At 44.1% G+C, this 18,730-nt stretch overlaps 1 protein-coding gene across 1 annotated transcript in view; it reads right to left on the bottom strand.

Moving 5' to 3' along the window:
* Positions 1 to 18,730, bottom strand: part of CDCP2 (CUB domain containing protein 2) — a 334,374-nt gene that overhangs the window by 199,707 nt on the left and 115,937 nt on the right. Inside the window, exon 2 of the mRNA XM_078671806.1 lies at positions 317 to 664. Within this exon, the coding sequence (XP_078527932.1) occupies positions 317 to 664 (348 nt within the window). The remainder of the gene's footprint in view (positions 1 to 316; positions 665 to 18,730) is intronic.

The following is an 18,730-nucleotide window of genomic DNA, read 5'->3' as shown; positions in this document are numbered from 1 at the left end:
TCAAGACTCTGCTCACATAGGTCACATGACATACTGACACAATTCTCTGAAACATTTCCACCGAGTAACATATTACCCATCTTGAAATTCTCTACAGCTCCTCATCAGGGATATGAAGTACTATACGTATGCATACACAATGCAATTCTATATATTCATCAATATGCTAATTGATTATGTATGAAATATTTGTATATAGGCAACCTGCCTTCAATTGAGAACTTGGATCAGTTGTGTTTAGCAGCTCAAGTTACTCAATATTACCCTAGCCAGCATGAATAATGGTTATTATGGTTGTGCATGAATCAGATCTCACCTTTACTGTAGACAGCAGTGAAACCTTTACTCGCTACATGCTTGTCGGAGTGAAAAATGACAGACATGACGTGCCATGAGGAGGTGAACTGAGGTGGTAAGCTTGTGCCACAAAACTTTCCCAGGAGATTGCCTTCATCTTCAGAAATCCCATTGTACACTTTGACATAGTCAAAATCGCAGCTGTCATGGTACTCCAGCTCAAAGTGGTGAAAGGTCAGCAGGACAGATGATCCCTCTGGAACTACTATCAACCACATGCAATCCGTGTCATAAGGATAAAGTCCTGGAAAATTTGGACTGGAGAAGTTGCCAGATGGTGCTGAGAGGACTCCACCACATTTGACACCTATGAATGACAAATACAAACCAACGATCAGAAAGTTAATCATACATGCCTGACATAAGAATCAAAATTCAGGAAGTCACCAATCAAGCCAGAACCCAGGATATCATCACGGATAAAGAATTTGTTTTCTTCAACAATGTACATCCCCACACACCTGTGATCTATGTCTTAACAAAGATACACAAAGATGTGCACAATCCACCTGGCAGACCAATCATGTCTGGATGTGGTTCGTTCTTTGAACCAATTGGTAAATACATTGATGCCATAATCAAGGAATTTGTCCCACTAACTGACACCTACGTTAGAGACAGCATGGACCTTATTAACCTTATAAAGCATACTCCTTTCACCACTGGTGGTAAGCCTAGATATTGAATCACTTTACACCAATATGCCTCATGATGAAGGCTTCTCTGTCATACGGGACCGCCTTGATTCTAGACCACATCCTGTTTGAATACCTACAGACTTTGTCATGGACCTCCTTAAAATTGCTCTCAGTAATAACTATTTCCTTCATAGGGATACCTTTTACTTACAAATCAAAGTAGTTTTTTTAATGGGAGCATGCTTCGCTACGAATTTCGAATACTTTAAGTGTGAAACCTTGAGAAAACAAAAATCCTGACCCCTGCTAACCCGTTCAAAACAAATATTACTTTCTGGTGTCGCTGTATCAATGATATTTTGCTAATTTGCAAGGGTAACCAAGAAACTCTACAACAATTCCTGTACTGGCTTCATTCTTGTCAACCTCATCTCAAATTCACAGCAGATGCTAAGGAAAACAACCTCCCCTTTTTTGGATCTGACACTTCAGTTTGAGGAAGATAAGATAGGCACCTCTCTCTTTGGAAAACCCACTGAGCGAAACACTCCCCTACTGTACACGAGTTTCTACCTACATAGTCTACGTGACGGTTTGCCTTTCGTCCAATTCCTCCACATTCGCAGAAATTGCAAATGGAGAAAAGACTACTTCCGTGAAGCTGCTATTCTTACGGAGAAACTCCTAAAAAGCTGGTAACCAGAGCCCGCAAACGGGCCTGGTATAGCCATTGGGAAACCCTGCTCACACCAAAGCAGAAACGTAAAAATACCCGCATCCCATTTGTGTCAACCGTCTCACCCTCCAGTAACAAAATCTGTAAAATCATTAAAAAGTACTGGAACACCTTGAGGACTCTGGACCTATTTCAGGAACCACTGTTGTATAGCATTTTAGGACCCTATTGTAATTTTCCCGATTCATGCCCTTATATAGGTATAAATCACCTTGTCCTTATATAGGCATAGAAATCATAACCATATTTAGACATAGCCCATGTAGTCCAAATACAGGCATGGATACTTCCACTAGTTCCGAAAAGCCACAACGATTTCTTGGAAAACTCGGCTTCTGCAGTTAGGGACTTCCCCTTGCTTGAATATTGATTTGTCCAAGAACTCATGGAGTTTTCAAAGAACTACGATTCTTTGATGACGTTAATATGTCCAACTTTACGTCAAACTCGGCACCTTCAAGGTATAAATATGCCCACACTTGCCCTAGAAAACACACAGTGGTTTGGAGCAGTTTGACTATCTACTTGCCCGACGCAGCTCGCTACAGCAAGTGCCGAAGGAAGCCGACCCTCCAGCTGACGCACTGAGAGAGACGCTGTCTTTTCTCTTGCAGAGAAATCCAGCTCTTGTGTTTCCAAGCTCCCCTTGCAGGGTGTTGGGAAATCGAGTCCCGAGACAGAGAGATACCAGACCTCCTTCATTCTAAACCAAAGTACGGAGCTGATTAGACCCTAAGAGAAATCTTGGATAGATTCTTGGCAAAGAATACTAAACTTATGCTGCACCTCAATTACTTCTTCTCTCGTACTAGACTTAGGTTAGGTACATTGGGGTAGGTGTATTTTAGAATCACCAGTTGAGTACTTTTTAGTATTTATTTATTTATGTATATATTCTATGGCTTAGAAACCATACCATGCTATTACAGTATTATTTCATAATACTCTTCTTGCTGTACCCATTATACTTTACAGCCAGTATTACGATTGTAGCAGTTCATTTCTTCTGCATGAGAAAGAAGACTGTTCAAAAAATACTTTTATTGAAAACGCTCGTCTCTCTATTTCTCTGCACCTCTGATGAAATGAAGCATGCACGATTGACTGAGTAAAATATCTATCTATTGTTTCCACGACTCTGAAGATACGTTTTATCTTGGGGAAACAAAGTTGTCATTTTTATGTGGTTGTCAGAAACTAATCCCTTCTTGTTTATTCTAGAAAGTTTCTAGTGACCTCTGAGCTAGCTAGCACTCACAATTAAGTCTAATATATTCGATAGAGACCTAGTAGACCTCAGTCCAGGGCCGGACTGGTGAGGCCGGGCACCGGGCAATCCCCCGGTAGGCTGGTAGAAATGGGGGCCGGTTTTGTCACAGGGGGCTGGTTTTGTTACTGGGGGCCGATGTTATTTTTTTTTTTAGCAAAATCGGCCGTCAGTAACAAAATCAGAAGCCACGGTGACAGTCCCTGCAGTGCACTCTGCCTTCTGTACTTAGTGTGCCTGCGGTGCGTGTAATCGCCAAACGCCTTATTGTGGCAGAGCATGCAAACACCAGAAGCCATCGGAAGCGCCAATGACTAGTCCGACTCGCGCATCGCACCCTAAACTCTTACTGTCATTGCCAATGACAGAGAGTGTTTAGGGCATGATGTGCGAGTCGGACCAATCATCTGCGCCCCCTCTCCAAGTTCGCCCGCCTGCAGCATTGTACACAGCGCGCCCCCGCACTCTTAGTCAGTTAGGGAGTCACACGCACCGGAGAAGCAAGCAGCAGACAGCACAGCATTAGCCTGTGTAGGCCTGAGGTCTCCAGACGTTTAAGTAAGTGCAATTTACTGCTTTTAAAAAGAATTAAATAAGAAAACACAATAGATCGTGAACTTCGTGTACCTTCATATAACCTAACAACAACATTTTAGAAAGGTGCGCAATGAAGAAAAGTGCACTAAGCTAGAACCGGGCAGGAAGTAGGTCGTTTCATGCCTTCTGCGCAATTGTTTTCCACTCCTTCTCCTACCTGAGGCACTGGAGAGGGCTCTCTTGTGGCTGATTGTACCCTCCTTGTTTCTGATTGTGTTTGGGCCTCCTGCCTCAGTCGAGGCCCAGTATGCTTTTCCATTGTTATACAGCAACAAACAGGGGTTGGGGGATGGGGGGGGGTGTGGTTCTCTTGAATGCACCCCCACTCCAATGGTCTTAACGAGCCTTGTTTTCAGTACTGACTCCTGGTTTTCAAACAGTGGGGGTCTCCTAAGCGTTGTCTTATTAGTGTTATTTTTGGGCGGGGCCCTAGTCTTTCCTATGTATCCAGGAGCCTGCTGTTTTGGTTAGCCACCACTCGCCCTATTCGTCTGTTCGTGGTGAACGCTGTATCCTGTGCTGCAGATCCTGTATTCCACCTGGGATGTAGGCAGGGTGGGAGAAGGTATCGCTTTAAGGGCCCGGGAGGGCGTTGGATATTCTCTTGCTCTGATCCACTGACCAAGTTTGCTTCATTTGCAGCATTCCCGTCAACCCTCTTGTCTCAAAAAGGCCTGTTATAGGGGGGTCTCAATTTCGTGGGTTCGGAGGCCTCTCTATTCAGTTTCCAGATTCACCAGTCCTGCGATATTCTCATTGGGCCTCGGTAACGGCCTGGCCTCCCCACCGTCTGCTCCCAAGTCCCCAACTTATTGCTGCAGTGACGCTTGGGCTGGCTGTAGGATCATGGGTCTCAGCCTCCAGCTCCTTGCGGAGTGATGAGATGCTCTGGCCTGGTCGAGATGCCCCTAGTTTTAAGTTGCATGCACTCCTGGCCAGTGCAATTTGCCACAGAGTGATAGACCGCTGACAAAATGTATTTTGTGAAGTGAGATGCTAAGATCGGTCCTATATTTTTTAATTTACCGTTCTCCCGCCTTTCCCTTGATTTCTCATGCAAAGGTGAGTGGCAGTCAAACAGATCATTTCAAGTAAAAACTTGTTTAAAGAAATGCACATTTTTAAAACTTTTACTGAGATAAAAGTCTCAATCGTATATTTATTTGTGTATTCAGAGGTTTTAAAAAGCGCAAAGAAGACCCTGGGGTAGAAGAGCGTTTGTACAGTACAAATTTCACATACATATCAGTTCAAGATGATAACTACAAAGCTGAAGAACAAGGCTGTGTGTTTACAGAGCAACGAGTTTACAATTCATTATAACTAGATATACATGGCATATTCTGCCAGTGCAAGGACAAGCTAGGTATCATTAGTGAGGTTACACAGAACAATTTTACCAAACAATCAGCACTGAGTAGGGTGTGGTTGCCTCTAGACAGTGAGTTTGTGGTCAGGTATTTTGGGGTACCGAAGTGCAGGGCTTTGAGTAGTGCAGTCTACCTTGAGGGAGGCACCTTGCTTCTATTGTGAGCCACTTGAGAGTGACGAGAACAGGTGTAATGTGTCTGAATCACTTCGCTCTGGATACTAGCCTAGCTGCCACATTTAAGATGGCCTTCATTGGTGTTATGCGTGATTTTGCTGCAACGGTCAAGGGAGCACTGCCATAGTGAAGTCTAGATAAGACCATATCCTTGATTGCATTATTCAACAAATAGGCATGCACACCTCACTACCGACACAGGACCGGGAGGGGCTGGATTCACGTCTCTCCATGACAACAACTCAACAGGGAATTTGACCTCCAATTAAGCACCTTGGAGGTGTCACCACTACAATGGATTTCTGTCAGCATTGGGCAGCGTTGGTTTTGGTTAAAACACAGTTTAACTTTATTCCTGACAGTGATGCAAGCCTTTCATTAAAATAAAACTTGCCTGTAATGTGAAAATAAAGGCAAGGAGTTTACAAATATTTTATGCTGTTTCACACTAAGCTCACATGGCCTGAGTCACAACAAATATTACTACTAGTATCATTACGATTGCGGAGTCATCTGCTGCTTAGCCATGAATCTATGTTATATACTGTGAAATGGACCTGGGATTTGATACTGCATTGTTATATTTTGAAACATGATCCAACAGTCACATAATTTGTTATAAATGCAGGGCTAAAAAAACTTACTTATGAGTGTCCCGCTGTTCAATACCATGGTTGCCAAATACCAAGGGCAACTTAGTCTTGATTTCACCTAATGAATCTTTCTTTTGCCACCTACACATCCTGTCTATTTAGCTATCTATCAAAGGTTCTTTTTTCATCACAGGTGTCTCCCTCTCTCAATGTTTTCATAGCTTCCTCTTTATGCTTGTTTCCCCCTTCCCCCTTTTTTTTCTTGCTTTGGCTCAAATTCTAACGATGGAAAATAAGAACTTGTCTCCACAACTGAGCCTGTGAAGCAAGCCATGTCTGAGACCACCTATCACCTTTCTGATTTGTTTATTAAATGCCCCCCCAAGCCTTTTTACAGCACTAACAGGTTAGGAAGATTACAGACTGAGTCAGCCTAGCTAGGAATCTAACTTGTGACCTGCACATCACCTCACCGATCTATCCTGCCTGACATACAAAAAAATCGCCACTTGCACTTTTCACTCTCTTTAGAAACAAGGGCAGTCCTCTTTTGGCAGCTGTCCACGACATGGCACTTGAACCACAGTGGGCGACACTACAGCGTCCAACTCCAAGCATAGCTAGATATAGACACAGCAGTCTCACCACACGTCCGCTTTGTATTTACGTTAGGTAACTACCACTTCGTGTGAGTAGACACTCCTGCACTCTCCCAGGTTACCAAGATAAGGCACCCCAGTGGCCCTACTACCTTGGTGCTTAATCTCATTTTGGACCTCAGAAGGGGGGGGGGTTCCTCGCCATATCCATGGGCGCCTAGCACACTCTTAGAACCTCAGTGTCATCTCCAGACCAGGCTTCACCCCTGCATTAATATCCCTCCACCCTCTTCACCCTTCATGATGCTTGTTCAAATAAACAAGTTAGACTGTTACAGGAGCCATGGTGATGAGTCTGTATTAGCCTGTGTGCATACACATACATATATATATATCACATTGACGAAGCATAGCAGACCAGGATAAACAAAGATAAATGCTTCACCACTGAAGAAACTGAGAACAGTGCCTGAGTTAGTATTTTTTTCCACTTAATTTTTAAAAGTGGCTGCACAGTGCACCAGGACTGCCACCAGTGGTCTGACTTATACTTTGTGTTACTGATTCACTACTCGTGTGTCTATTTTTAGAGAGTTCTGTAAGAATGTCTATGGGTACATATGACTGGGTAACCTGGTGCTCTTTAAGGACATAATTTACCATTTACTGTGCTTTGAAAGTTAATGCAATAAAATATGTAATGAAAAATGTGTAGTAAATGCATCATTTTGGTCTCTTTGTCCAAAGTTTTCTTGGGGGGAGGAACCGCCCCAGGCCTCCGCCAGCAGTGGTCGTGCTCACTCACTTCGCACCGTGCGGGGGCTGAACTGACAACATTTGCCAGGGCTGCTTTCACTTCCCAGTCCAGCCCTACCTAAGTCCTACGTCACATCTATAGGATATATTATGCCAATGCGCAGAGCCTATTGGGAATATAGGAACTACACTACATCACCACTGTTCTCATACCGCAGGGGATGCAATCTAGCAGATCATTTGGTACATGCCCTAACTTGGCCCAAGAAAATCAACAATAACAAATCAATCACATCTACCTGGGGCCTGGCCCCCATCAAAGGTCACTACAAATCCCAGCGATGTGTGGCATGTTCCTCGGCACTCAACACCAAGGAATTTAAAACTAACAAACATACATATCCACTAAGAGGCTTCACCAATTGCAGATCCAGCAATGTCATTATATGCCATACGCTGACCATGTAATCTTATTTACATAATGCAAATCACCCAGATGGCCATGGATCGGATAATCCAGCATAGAAACCGAATGAGGTGTGGAGTACTGAACGTTCCCCTGGTATTACATTTCCTGGAACAAGGCCATAAAGAAACGTATTTCACATGGCAGGCCATAGACCAACCCATTCTGCCACTGAGGGTGGTAACGTACAGCAACTACTTAACGGATGTGAGTGCAGATGGATAGCTCGATGCCACACATTAGATCACAGTCTCAACACCCTGGACAAATGGAACAATACCCTATCGTGCTAGATAGTTGCACCTGTTGCACACTGCCCCCCTACAGAACATCCATGACCTTTTTAACATTTCCTGGGATACTTCAGCAATCAAATCATCTACCTAGTTTTCATTATATAGACCCTCCCATCCCATCCCATTTGTGTCAACCGTCTCACCCTCCAGTAACAAAATCTGTAAAATCATTAAAAAGTACTGGAACACCTTGAGGACTCTGGACCTATTTCAGGAACCACTGTTGTATAGCATTTTAGGACCCTATTGTAATTTTCCCGATTCATGCCCTTATATAGGTATAAATCACCTTGTCCTTATATAGGCATAGAAATCATAACCATATTTAGACATAGCCCATGTAGTCCAAATACAGGCATGGATACTTCCACTAGTTCCGAAAAGCCACAACGATTTCTTGGAAAACTCGGCTTCTGCAGTTAGGGACTTCCCCTTGCTTGAATATTGATTTGTCCAAGAACTCATGGAGTTTTCAAAGAACTGCGATTCTTTGATGACGTTAATATGTCCAACTTTACGTCAAACTCGGCACCTTCAAGGTATAAATATGCCCACACTTGCCCTAGAAAACACACAGTGGTTTGGAGCAGTTTGACTATCTACTTGCCCGACGCAGCTCGCTACAGCAAGTGCCGAAGGAAGCCGACCCTCCAGCTGACGCACTGAGAGAGACGCTGTCTTTTCTCTTGCAGAGAAATCCAGCTCTTGTGTTTCCAAGCTCCCCTTGCAGGGTGTTGGGAAATCGAGTCCCGAGACAGAGAGATACCAGACCTCCTTCATTCTAAACCAAAGTACGGAGCTGATTAGACCCTAAGAGAAATCTTGGATAGATTCTTGGCAAAGAATACTAAACTTATGCTGCACCTCAATTACTTCTTCTCTCGTACTAGACTTAGGTTAGGTACATTGGGGTAGGTGTATTTTAGAATCACCAGTTGAGTACTTTTTAGTATTTATTTATTTATGTATATATTCTATGGCTTAGAAACCATACCATGCTTTTACAGTATTATTTCATAATACTCTTCTTGCTGTACCCATTATACTTTACAGCCAGTATTACGATTGTAGCAGTTCATTTCTTCTGCATGAGAAAGAAGACTGTTCAAAAAATACTTTTATTGAAAACGCTCGTCTCTCTATTTCTCTGCACCTCTGATGAAATGAAGCATGCACGATTGACTGAGTAAAATATCCATCTATTGTTTCCACGACTCTGAAGATACGTTTTATCTTGGGGAAACAAAGTTGTCATTTTTATGTGGTTGTCAGAAACTAATCCCTTCTTGTTTATTCAAGAAAGTTTCTAGTGACCTCTGAGCTAGCTAGCACTCACAATTAAGTCTAATATATTCGATAGAGACCTAGTAGACCTCAGTCCAGGGCCGGACTGGTGAGGCCGGGCACCGGGCAATCCCCCGGTAGGCTGGTAGAAATGGGGGCCGGTTTTGTCACAGGGGGCTGGTTTTGTTACTGGGGGCCGATGTTATTTTTTTTTTTAGCAAAATCGGCCGTCAGTAACAAAATCAGAAGCCACGGTGACAGTCCCTGCAGTGCACTCTGCCTTCTGTACTTAGTGTGCCTGCGGTGCGTGTAATCGCCAAACGCCTTATTGTGGCAGAGCATGCAAACACCAGAAGCCATCGGAAGCGCCAATGACTAGTCCGACTCGCGCATCGCACCCTAAACTCTTACTGTCATTGCCAATGACAGAGAGTGTTTAGGGCATGATGTGCGAGTCGGACCAATCATCTGCGCCCCCTCTCCAAGTTCGCCCGCCTGCAGCATTGTACACAGCGCGCCCCCGCACTCTTAGTCAGTTAGGGAGTCACACGCACCGGAGAAGCAAGCAGCAGACAGCACAGCATTAGCCTGTGTAGGCCTGAGGTCTCCAGACGTTTAAGTAAGTGTAATTTACTGCTTTTAAAAAGAATTAAATAAGAAAACACAATAGATCGTGAACTTCGTGTACCTTCATATAACCTAACAACAACATTTTAGAAAGGTGCGCAATGAAGAAAAGTGCACTAAGCTAGAACCGGGCAGGAAGTAGGTCGTTTCATGCCTTCTGCGCAATTGTTTTCCACTCCTTCTCCTACCTGAGGCACTGGAGAGGGCTCTCTTGTGGCTGATTGTACCCTCCTTGTTTCTGATTGTGTTTGGGCCTCCTGCCTCAGTCGAGGCCCAGCATGCTTTTCCATTGTTATACAGCAACAAACAGGGGTTGGGGGATGGGGGGGGTGTGGTTCTCTTGAATGCACCCCCACTTCAATGGTCTTAACGAGCCTTGTTTTCAGTACTGACTCCTGGTTTTCAAACAGTGGGGGTCTCCTAAGCGTTGTCTTATTAGTGTTATTTTTGGGCGGGGCCCTAGTCTTTCCTATGTATCCAGGAGCCTGCTGTTTTGGTTAGCCACCACTCGCCCTATTCGTCTGTTCGTGGTGAACGCTGTATCCTGTGCTGCAGATCCTGTATTCCACCTGGGATGTAGGCAGGGTGGGAGAAGGTATCGCTTTAAGGGCCCGGGAGGGCGTTGGATATTCTCTTGCTCTGATCCACTGACCAAGTTTGCTTCATTTGCAGCATTCCCGTCAACCCTCTTGTCTCAAAAAGGCCTGTTATAGGGGGGTCTCAATTTCGTGGGTTCGGAGGCCTCTCTATTCAGTTTCCAGATTCACCAGTCCTGCGATATTCTCATTGGGCCTCGGTAACGGCCTGGCCTCCCCACCGTCTGCTCCCAAGTCCCCAACTTATTGCTGCAGTGACGCTTGGGCTGGCTGTAGGATCATGGGTCTCAGCCTCCAGCTCCTTGCGGGGTGATGAGATGCTCTGGCCTGGTCGAGATGCCCCTAGTTTTAAGTTGCATGCACTCCTGGCCAGTGCAATTTGCCACAGAGTGATAGACCGCTGACAAAATGTATTTTGTGAAGTGAGATGCTAAGATCGGTCCTATATTTTTTAATTTACCGTTCTCCCGCCTTTCCCTTGATTTCTCATGCAAAGGTGAGTGGCAGTCAAACAGATCATTTCAAGTAAAAACTTGTTTAAAGAAATGCACATTTTTAAAACTTTTACTGAGATAAAAGTCTCAATCGTATATTTATTTGTGTATTCAGAGGTTTTAAAAAGCGTAAAGAAGACCCTGGGGTAGAAGAGCGTTTGTACAGTACAAATTTCACATACATATCAGTTCAAGATGATAACTACAAAGCTGAAGAACAAGGCTGTGTGTTTACAGAGCAACGAGTTTACAATTCATTATAACTAGATATACATGGCATATTCTGCCAGTGCAAGGACAAGCTAGGTATCATTAGTGAGGTTACACAGAACAATTTTACCAAACAATCAGCACTGAGTAGGGTGTGGTTGCCTCTAGACAGTGAGTTTGTGGTCAGGTATTTTGGGGTACCGAAGTGCAGGGCTTTGAGTAGTGCAGTCTACCTTGAGGGAGGCACCTTGCTTCTATTGTGAGCCACTTGAGAGTGACGAGAACAGGTGTAATGTGTCTGAATCACTTCGCTCTGGATACTAGCCTAGCTGCCACATTTAAGATGGCCTTCATTGGTGTTATGCGTGATTTTGCTGCAACGGTCAAGGGAGCACTGCCATAGTGAAGTCTAGATAAGACCATATCCTTGATTGCATTATTCAACAAATAGGCATGCACACCTCACTACCGACACAGGACCGGGAGGGGCTGGATTCACGTCTCTCCATGACAACAACTCAACAGGGAATTTGACCTCCAATTAAGCACCTTGGAGGTGTCACCACTACAATGGATTTCTGTCAGCATTGGGCAGCGTTGGTTTTGGTTAAAACACAGTTTAACTTTATTCCTGACAGTGATGCAAGCCTTTCATTAAAATAAAACTTGCCTGTAATGTGAAAATAAAGGCAAGGAGTTTACAAATATTTTATGCTGTCTCACACTAAGCTCACATGGCCTGAGTCACAACAAATATTACTACTAGTATCATTACGATTGCGGAGTCATCTGCTGCTTAGCCATGAATCTATGTTATATACTGTGAAATGGACCTGGGATTTGATACTGCATTGTTATATTTTGAAACATGATCCAACAGTCACATAATTTGTTATAAATGCAGGGCTAAAAAAACTTACTTATGAGTGTCCCGCTGTTCAATACCATGGTTGCCAAATACCAAGGGCAACTTAGTCTTGATTTCACCTAATGAATCTTTCTTTTGCCACCTACACATCCTGTCTATTTAGCTATCTATCAAAGGTTCTTTTTTCATCACAGGTGTCTCCCTCTCTCAATGTTTTCATAGCTTCCTCTTTATGCTTGTTTCCCCCTTCCCCCTTTTTTTTCTTGCTTTGGCTCAAATTCTAACGATGGAAAATAAGAACTTGTCTCCACAACTGAGCCTGTGAAGCAAGCCATGTCTGAGACCACCTATCACCTTTCTGATTTGTTTATTAAATGCCCCCCCAAGCCTTTTTACAGCACTAACAGGTTAGGAAGATTACAGACTGAGTCAGCCTAGCTAGGAATCTAACTTGTGACCTGCACATCACCTCACCGATCTATCCTGCCTGACATACAAAAAAATCGCCACTTGCACTTTTCACTCTCTTTAGAAACAAGGGCAGTCCTCTTTTGGCAGCTGTCTACGACATGGCACTTGAACCACAGTGGGCGACACTACAGCGTCCAACTCCAAGCATAGCTAGATATAGACACAGCAGTCTCACCACACGTCCGCTTTGTATTTACGTTAGGTAACTACCACTTCGTGTGAGTAGACACTCCTGCACTCTCCCAGGTTACCAAGATAAGGCACCCCAGTGGCCCTACTACCTTGGTGCTTAATCTCATTTTGGACCTCAGAAGGGGGGGGGGTTCCTCGCCATATCCATGGGCGCCTAGCACACTCTTAGAACCTCAGTGTCATCTCCAGACCAGGCTTCACCCCTGCATTAATATCCCTCCACCCTCTTCACCCTTCATGATGCTTGTTCAAATAAACAAGTTAGACTGTTACAGGAGCCATGGTGATGAGTCTGTATTAGCCTGTGTGCATACACATACATATATATATATCACATTGACGAAGCATAGCAGACCAGGATAAACAAAGATAAATGCTTCACCACTGAAGAAACTGAGAACAGTGCCTGAGTTAGTATTTTTTTCCACTTAATTTTTAAAAGTGGCTGCACAGTGCCACAGGACTGCCACCAGTGGTCTGACTTATACTTTGTGTTACTGATTCACTACTCGTGTGTCTATTTTTAGAGAGTTCTGTAAGAATGTCTATGGGTACATATGACTGGGTAACCTGGTGCTCTTTAAGGACATAATTTACCATTTACTGTGCTTTGAAAGTTAATGCAATAAAATATGTAATGAAAAACGTGTAGTAAATGCATCATTTTGGTCTCTTTGTCCAAAGTTTTCTTGGGGGGAGGAACCGCCCCAGGCCTCCGCCAGCAGTGGTCGTGCTCACTCACTTCGCACCGTGCGGGGGCTGAACTGACAACATTTGCCAGGGCTGCTTTCACTTCCCAGTCCAGCCCTACCTAAGTCCTACGTCACATCTATAGGATATATTATGCCAATGCGCAGAGCCTATTGGGAATATAGGAACTACACTACATCACCACTGTTCTCATACCGCAGGGGATGCAATCTAGCAGATCATTTGGTACATGCCCTAACTTGGCCCAAGAAAATCAACAATAACAAATCAATCACATCTACCTGGGGCCTGGCCCCCATCAAAGGTCACTACAAATCCCAGCGATGTGTGGCATGTTCCTCGGCACTCAACACCAAGGAATTTAAAACTAACAAACATACATATCCACTAAGAGGCTTCACCAATTGCAGATCCAGCAATGTCATTATATGCCATACGCTGACCATGTAATCTTATTTACATAATGCAAATCACCCAGATGGCCATGGATCGGATAATCCAGCATAGAAACCGAATGAGGTGTGGAGTACTGAACGTTCCCCTGGTATTACATTTCCTGGAACAAGGCCATAAAGAAACGTATTTCACATGGCAGGCCATAGACCAACCCATTCTGCCACTGAGGGTGGTAACGTACAGCAACTACTTAACGGATGTGAGTGCAGATGGATAGCTCGATGCCACACATTAGATCACAGTCTCAACACCCTGGACAAATGGAACAATACCCTATCGTGCTAGATAGTTGCACCTGTTGCACACTGCCCCCCTACAGAACATCCATGACCTTTTTAACATTTCCTGGGATACTTCAGCAATCAAATCATCTACCTAGTTTTCATTATATAGACCCTCCCATACTGATGATGGCCTCTTGCATGAGGGCTCCTCACATTCTACCTCAGATCTGGGTTCCTATGCCTACTATGCCCACATTAGAACACCATTAGTGGGGAACGCAGCTTTTACGTTCCACACCCTGGTGCACAGCATTTTATTTAAGGGATACTAGATCCCCCTTGAACTCGTCCATTTATTCTGATACTGATTCGTCCATATTTCAACCTTGACATATTCTTTTCAATATTTCCATCTGTTCCACATATCCATCATATTGCGTGTTATTTTGAAACTTTAAGTATTCACAAGTGCCCATCCAAGCCTCCTTGTAAAAATGATTCATACACGAAAAGTAGTACTCAGCAGCATCCTTTATTTACAACCCAATGCATTTCGGGCAATTACTTGCTCTTCGTCAGGGGTAGCTGTAATACAACATCACAAAATTTACATTAATAGTAAAGACACCTCATTTAACTCTAAACTTAGTTTGGTACAAACATGGTGACCAGAACGATTTCATTGCACAATTGAATTACATCAAAATACATTCACTTTGAACCCCTCTCTTAGTGTTTTGCCACGGTTGAAATGACTACCCAGACATTTCAGAGTCAAAATACTTTGCAACGAAGCTAACTGTCGTTTTAAACTTCTTTTTTATATAGGTATAAACCCGCTCTCGTAACCTACTCGGTTGTTATGCACTTACTCATTACACCATAGCTACACTTTCCGCCTTTAAATAGTGCCGCTTCTCCTATTTTCAACATGTATCAATTTTTACACATTCACATACGCCGGTGGCTTTATCGGTTTATATATTTAGGCTGAAACTATGTTCTATCTTACTAGAACTTGCTGATTCTCCCTGTGCGCCATGCGTACCTGCTTACGTCTCCTCCTCATTTAAAATCCAGGCTCCTCTCGAGGTCTTAGGTGTTTTCCCCTTCGCCGCTAACTTTATCAAATACTTTAGCTCCTCCCTCTCACGTGCAATCAATTAACAATAAACCATAATGTGTCTTACCAACTCACAATCCCATAATGCATCTTAATTGCACCATGAACTTTGTGTACATTGTCCATGAATCGATCGTTTTGCATATATGTAGAATGGCACTAGCCTTAAATATAAAACTGGATGTCTCAGTATTTTCAAGTCCCCTCTTTAGAGTGCTTATGAGAACTCGCTGTTCCGATAATGTGGCATTTCCCAGACGGCGGTTCCTTGCGTATACTTAATTCATCTTCGGGTGCATCACCAATGTGGCAGTTCAATGTTAATGATGAATGTGGTGGTGTGCACACTTGATTTTTCAAGATAAGGGGAAAACACCTAAGAGCACCGGCGTATGTGAATGTGTAAAAATTGATACATGTTGAAAATAGGAGAAGCGGCACTATTTAAAGGCGGAAAGTGTAGCTATGGTGTAATGAGTAAGTGCATAACAACCGAGTAGGTTACGAGAGCGGGCTTATACCTATATAAAAAAGAAGTTTAAAACGACAGTTAGCTTCGTTGCAAAGTATTTTGACTCTGAAATGTCTGGGTAGTCATTCCAACCGTGGCAAAACACTAAGAGAGGGGTTCAAAGTGAATGTATTTTAATGTAATTCAATTGTGCAATGAAATCGTTCTGGTCACCATGTTTGTACCAAACTAAGTTTAGAGTTAAATGAGGTGTCTTTACTATTAATGTACATTTTGTGATGTTGTATTACAGCTACCCCTGACGAAGAGCAAGTAATTGCTCGAAATGCATTGGGTTGTAAATAAAGGATGCTGCTGAGAACTACTTTTCGTGTATGAATCATATTTACAAGGAGGCTTGGATGGGCACCTGTGAATACTTAAAGTTTCCAAATAACACGCAATATGAAGGATATGTGGAACAGATGGAAATATTGAAAAGAATATGTCAAGGTTGAAATATGGACAAATCAGTATCAGAATAAATGGACGAGTTCAAGGGGGATCTAGTATCCCTTAAATAAAATGCTGTGCACCAGGGTGTGGAACGTAAAAGCTGCGTTCCCCACTAATGGATTTTGATTAAATTGCGCGATGGCAAGGCGAAACCCAGGTTGCACGCAAAAGGTCAAGGATGTTTAAATATATGGATTATGGATTATCTTGAAAAATCAGGTGTGCACACATTTGGGAACAATGCCCCCTTTTTAGGCTTTCAATCATCAGCGAGCGTTCGAAATAATTGAGGTTATATGTGTAATTGTATCCACCTACATATTGTGGCTCATTTAATTGATCCCCCCCTTTCTTCCTTTTCTCCTCCCACTTCCCCCCTTTTCTCCCCCTTGTTCCTCCCTCCACAAACTCCCCCCACCCTATGAGAACCATGCGTTAATTTGTGACATAGCACATTTTGCTTGACAATTTAGGCTTCATGCTATATGTAATGTGTGATCGCTGTATGGCAAACAATTTATACTTCAAATTTAATATTTTCTCCTTTTTAAATTTCTTTTAAAATTCACTGAGGCCTGATAGAGGGTGTAGACACGTTTTTATTCAATACTCCACAGCAGGAGAGCGCCGGGCGTCCGGTGCTCTCTGAGTCTCAGCGCCGACTCCCACTCGCACTGCGCGACCTAAAATGGCCGCCACGCGTGCTACGTCATAACGTAGCACGCATCAACTAGAGCGTGATCCTAAATATCTCCCTCTTTTTGCATAACAACAGACACTTACAGTCTCACAGTGGTGAAAAGTTATTTCCCTTCTCCCATTTCGAAGTCTCGGAATCGGGTAAGTCTCACCACAGTTCTACCCGCTCGTGTGCGCCTTACCGGAGTAAAGGGAACCTCCCTGGGACTGTTCACAGCTGGGCTCACCACCATATCTCCTTGGGTACCGGGACTTCCTCTCCTCGGTGTCTCAGTCTCCTCTCCTTGATGTTCTCCTGTTCCGGGTATATCACTGCATCCTAGCTCTTCACCTCTATCTTCAGCTCCAGGAATTCCTTCTTTTCCCGGGGCGTTTTCTGCTTTCTCTTGTGGTATCCGGTCATCCACTGTCCTCTCATTTTCCTGAGGGGACCATTGTAGAATCTTACTGCATTTGGACATGCGGTCTTGGGACCACACGTTACCATCGCTGAGCAGTGCCGCTCTGTCGTATACTTCCTTTACTTGTAGAGGTTGACTATATTTGCTGTACCCTTTTCTTCGCAGTACAGCCAACTTGACTCTCACCCATTCCCCTCTTTCAAGCGATGTTTCTTTCACGTTCCGCCTCCTGTTATAATGTTAAGTATATATCTTTTGGGCTTTCTCCAGGTTGTGCTGCACCACCGCTGGTGACCATTTGCTTGTCACTGTCTTTTCTTTCCAAGCCAAATTGTCTTTGGTGAATGGTTCTCTTCCTCTCAAAATCTGGAAGGGGCTGTACCCCGTGCTCGTGGGGGTAATGCGGTAAGCCCACAACATACTTTGGACTTCCTTCTCCCAATCCTTGCCCATTGTGATGGCTGCTTGGACTGATCCCATAATGACCCTGTTAAACCGCTCCACCAGACCATTCCCTGCCGGGTGATATATGGAGGGGTGTTTGGTCTTGATGCCGTTCCTCTCCACGTACTTGTGCCATTTTTCCGAGGTGAACTGAGGTCCATTGTCACTTAATATGGATCTGGGAATGCCTTCCCTAAGGAAGATGGAAGTGAGAAATCTGAGTACTATATCGGTATCCATGTCTTCCTGGACATGCACTTCCGGCCACTTGAAGTACCTGTCCACCAGGACGCATAGATATTTGGGCGTGCCCTGGGTGTCTAATATGGGACCCATAATGTCTATGGACACCTCTTCCAAGGGGTTTATTGGGGTGGCAAACTTCCCTAATGCTGGTCTAAGAGGTGTCAGGGTCTTGTCCGCCCTTTGACACTGGTCACAGTCTCTCACGTGTCTTTCAATTCGAATGTCCATTCCTGGCCACCAGTACATTTGCTTCGCTCTCATCTTTGTCTTTACGATACCCAGGTGTCCTTCATGTAGCACAGCTACCAGGTGGGGTACTAATGTTGTTGGTGGGACTACTTATCTCCTCTGTATAGGAATGCACCTTTGTCGTCCATAGATAGTTCCTCTCACACTTCATAAAACTTCCTTAGTTCTTTCCGCAACCTTTTCTTTTCAGACCATCCTCGTACAATACATTCCTTGACCTCTTTGATGTCTCGGTCTCCTCCGTATGCTTCGGTCCATTCCTGGTTACTTATTACTTTCTTGGGATCCTCCGTTAAGGCCACCATCTCTTCACTCTCCCTCGCGCTGGCGGCTGCTTCCTCCATGGCCGAAGCCCTGCTTAGGTAGTCCACTACCTTGTTCCTCGTTCCTGGGATGTACTCTACGTCGTATCTGTATTCGAGCAGTTTCAACGTCATCTTGGCGATGCGCGGTGTGGCGCTCGCATGTCCACTCGATGTGAGGACCTTGACAAGGGGCTTGTGGTCAGTCTTAAGTTGAAACCTCGTGCCCCATAGGAACTGGCGAAACTTCCCCATGGCCCACACTACCACCAGCATCTCTTTCTCTATCACGCTGAATTTTTGTTCCGTGGGTGA

Source organism: Lissotriton helveticus, chromosome 1_2 (assembly GCF_964261635.1).
Source record: "Lissotriton helveticus chromosome 1_2, aLisHel1.1, whole genome shotgun sequence".
In the NCBI taxonomy this organism is placed as follows: domain Eukaryota; kingdom Metazoa; phylum Chordata; class Amphibia; order Caudata; family Salamandridae; genus Lissotriton; species Lissotriton helveticus.
Note: the sequence above shows the minus strand (reverse complement) of the source record. Positions and strands in the feature narration are given on the sequence as shown.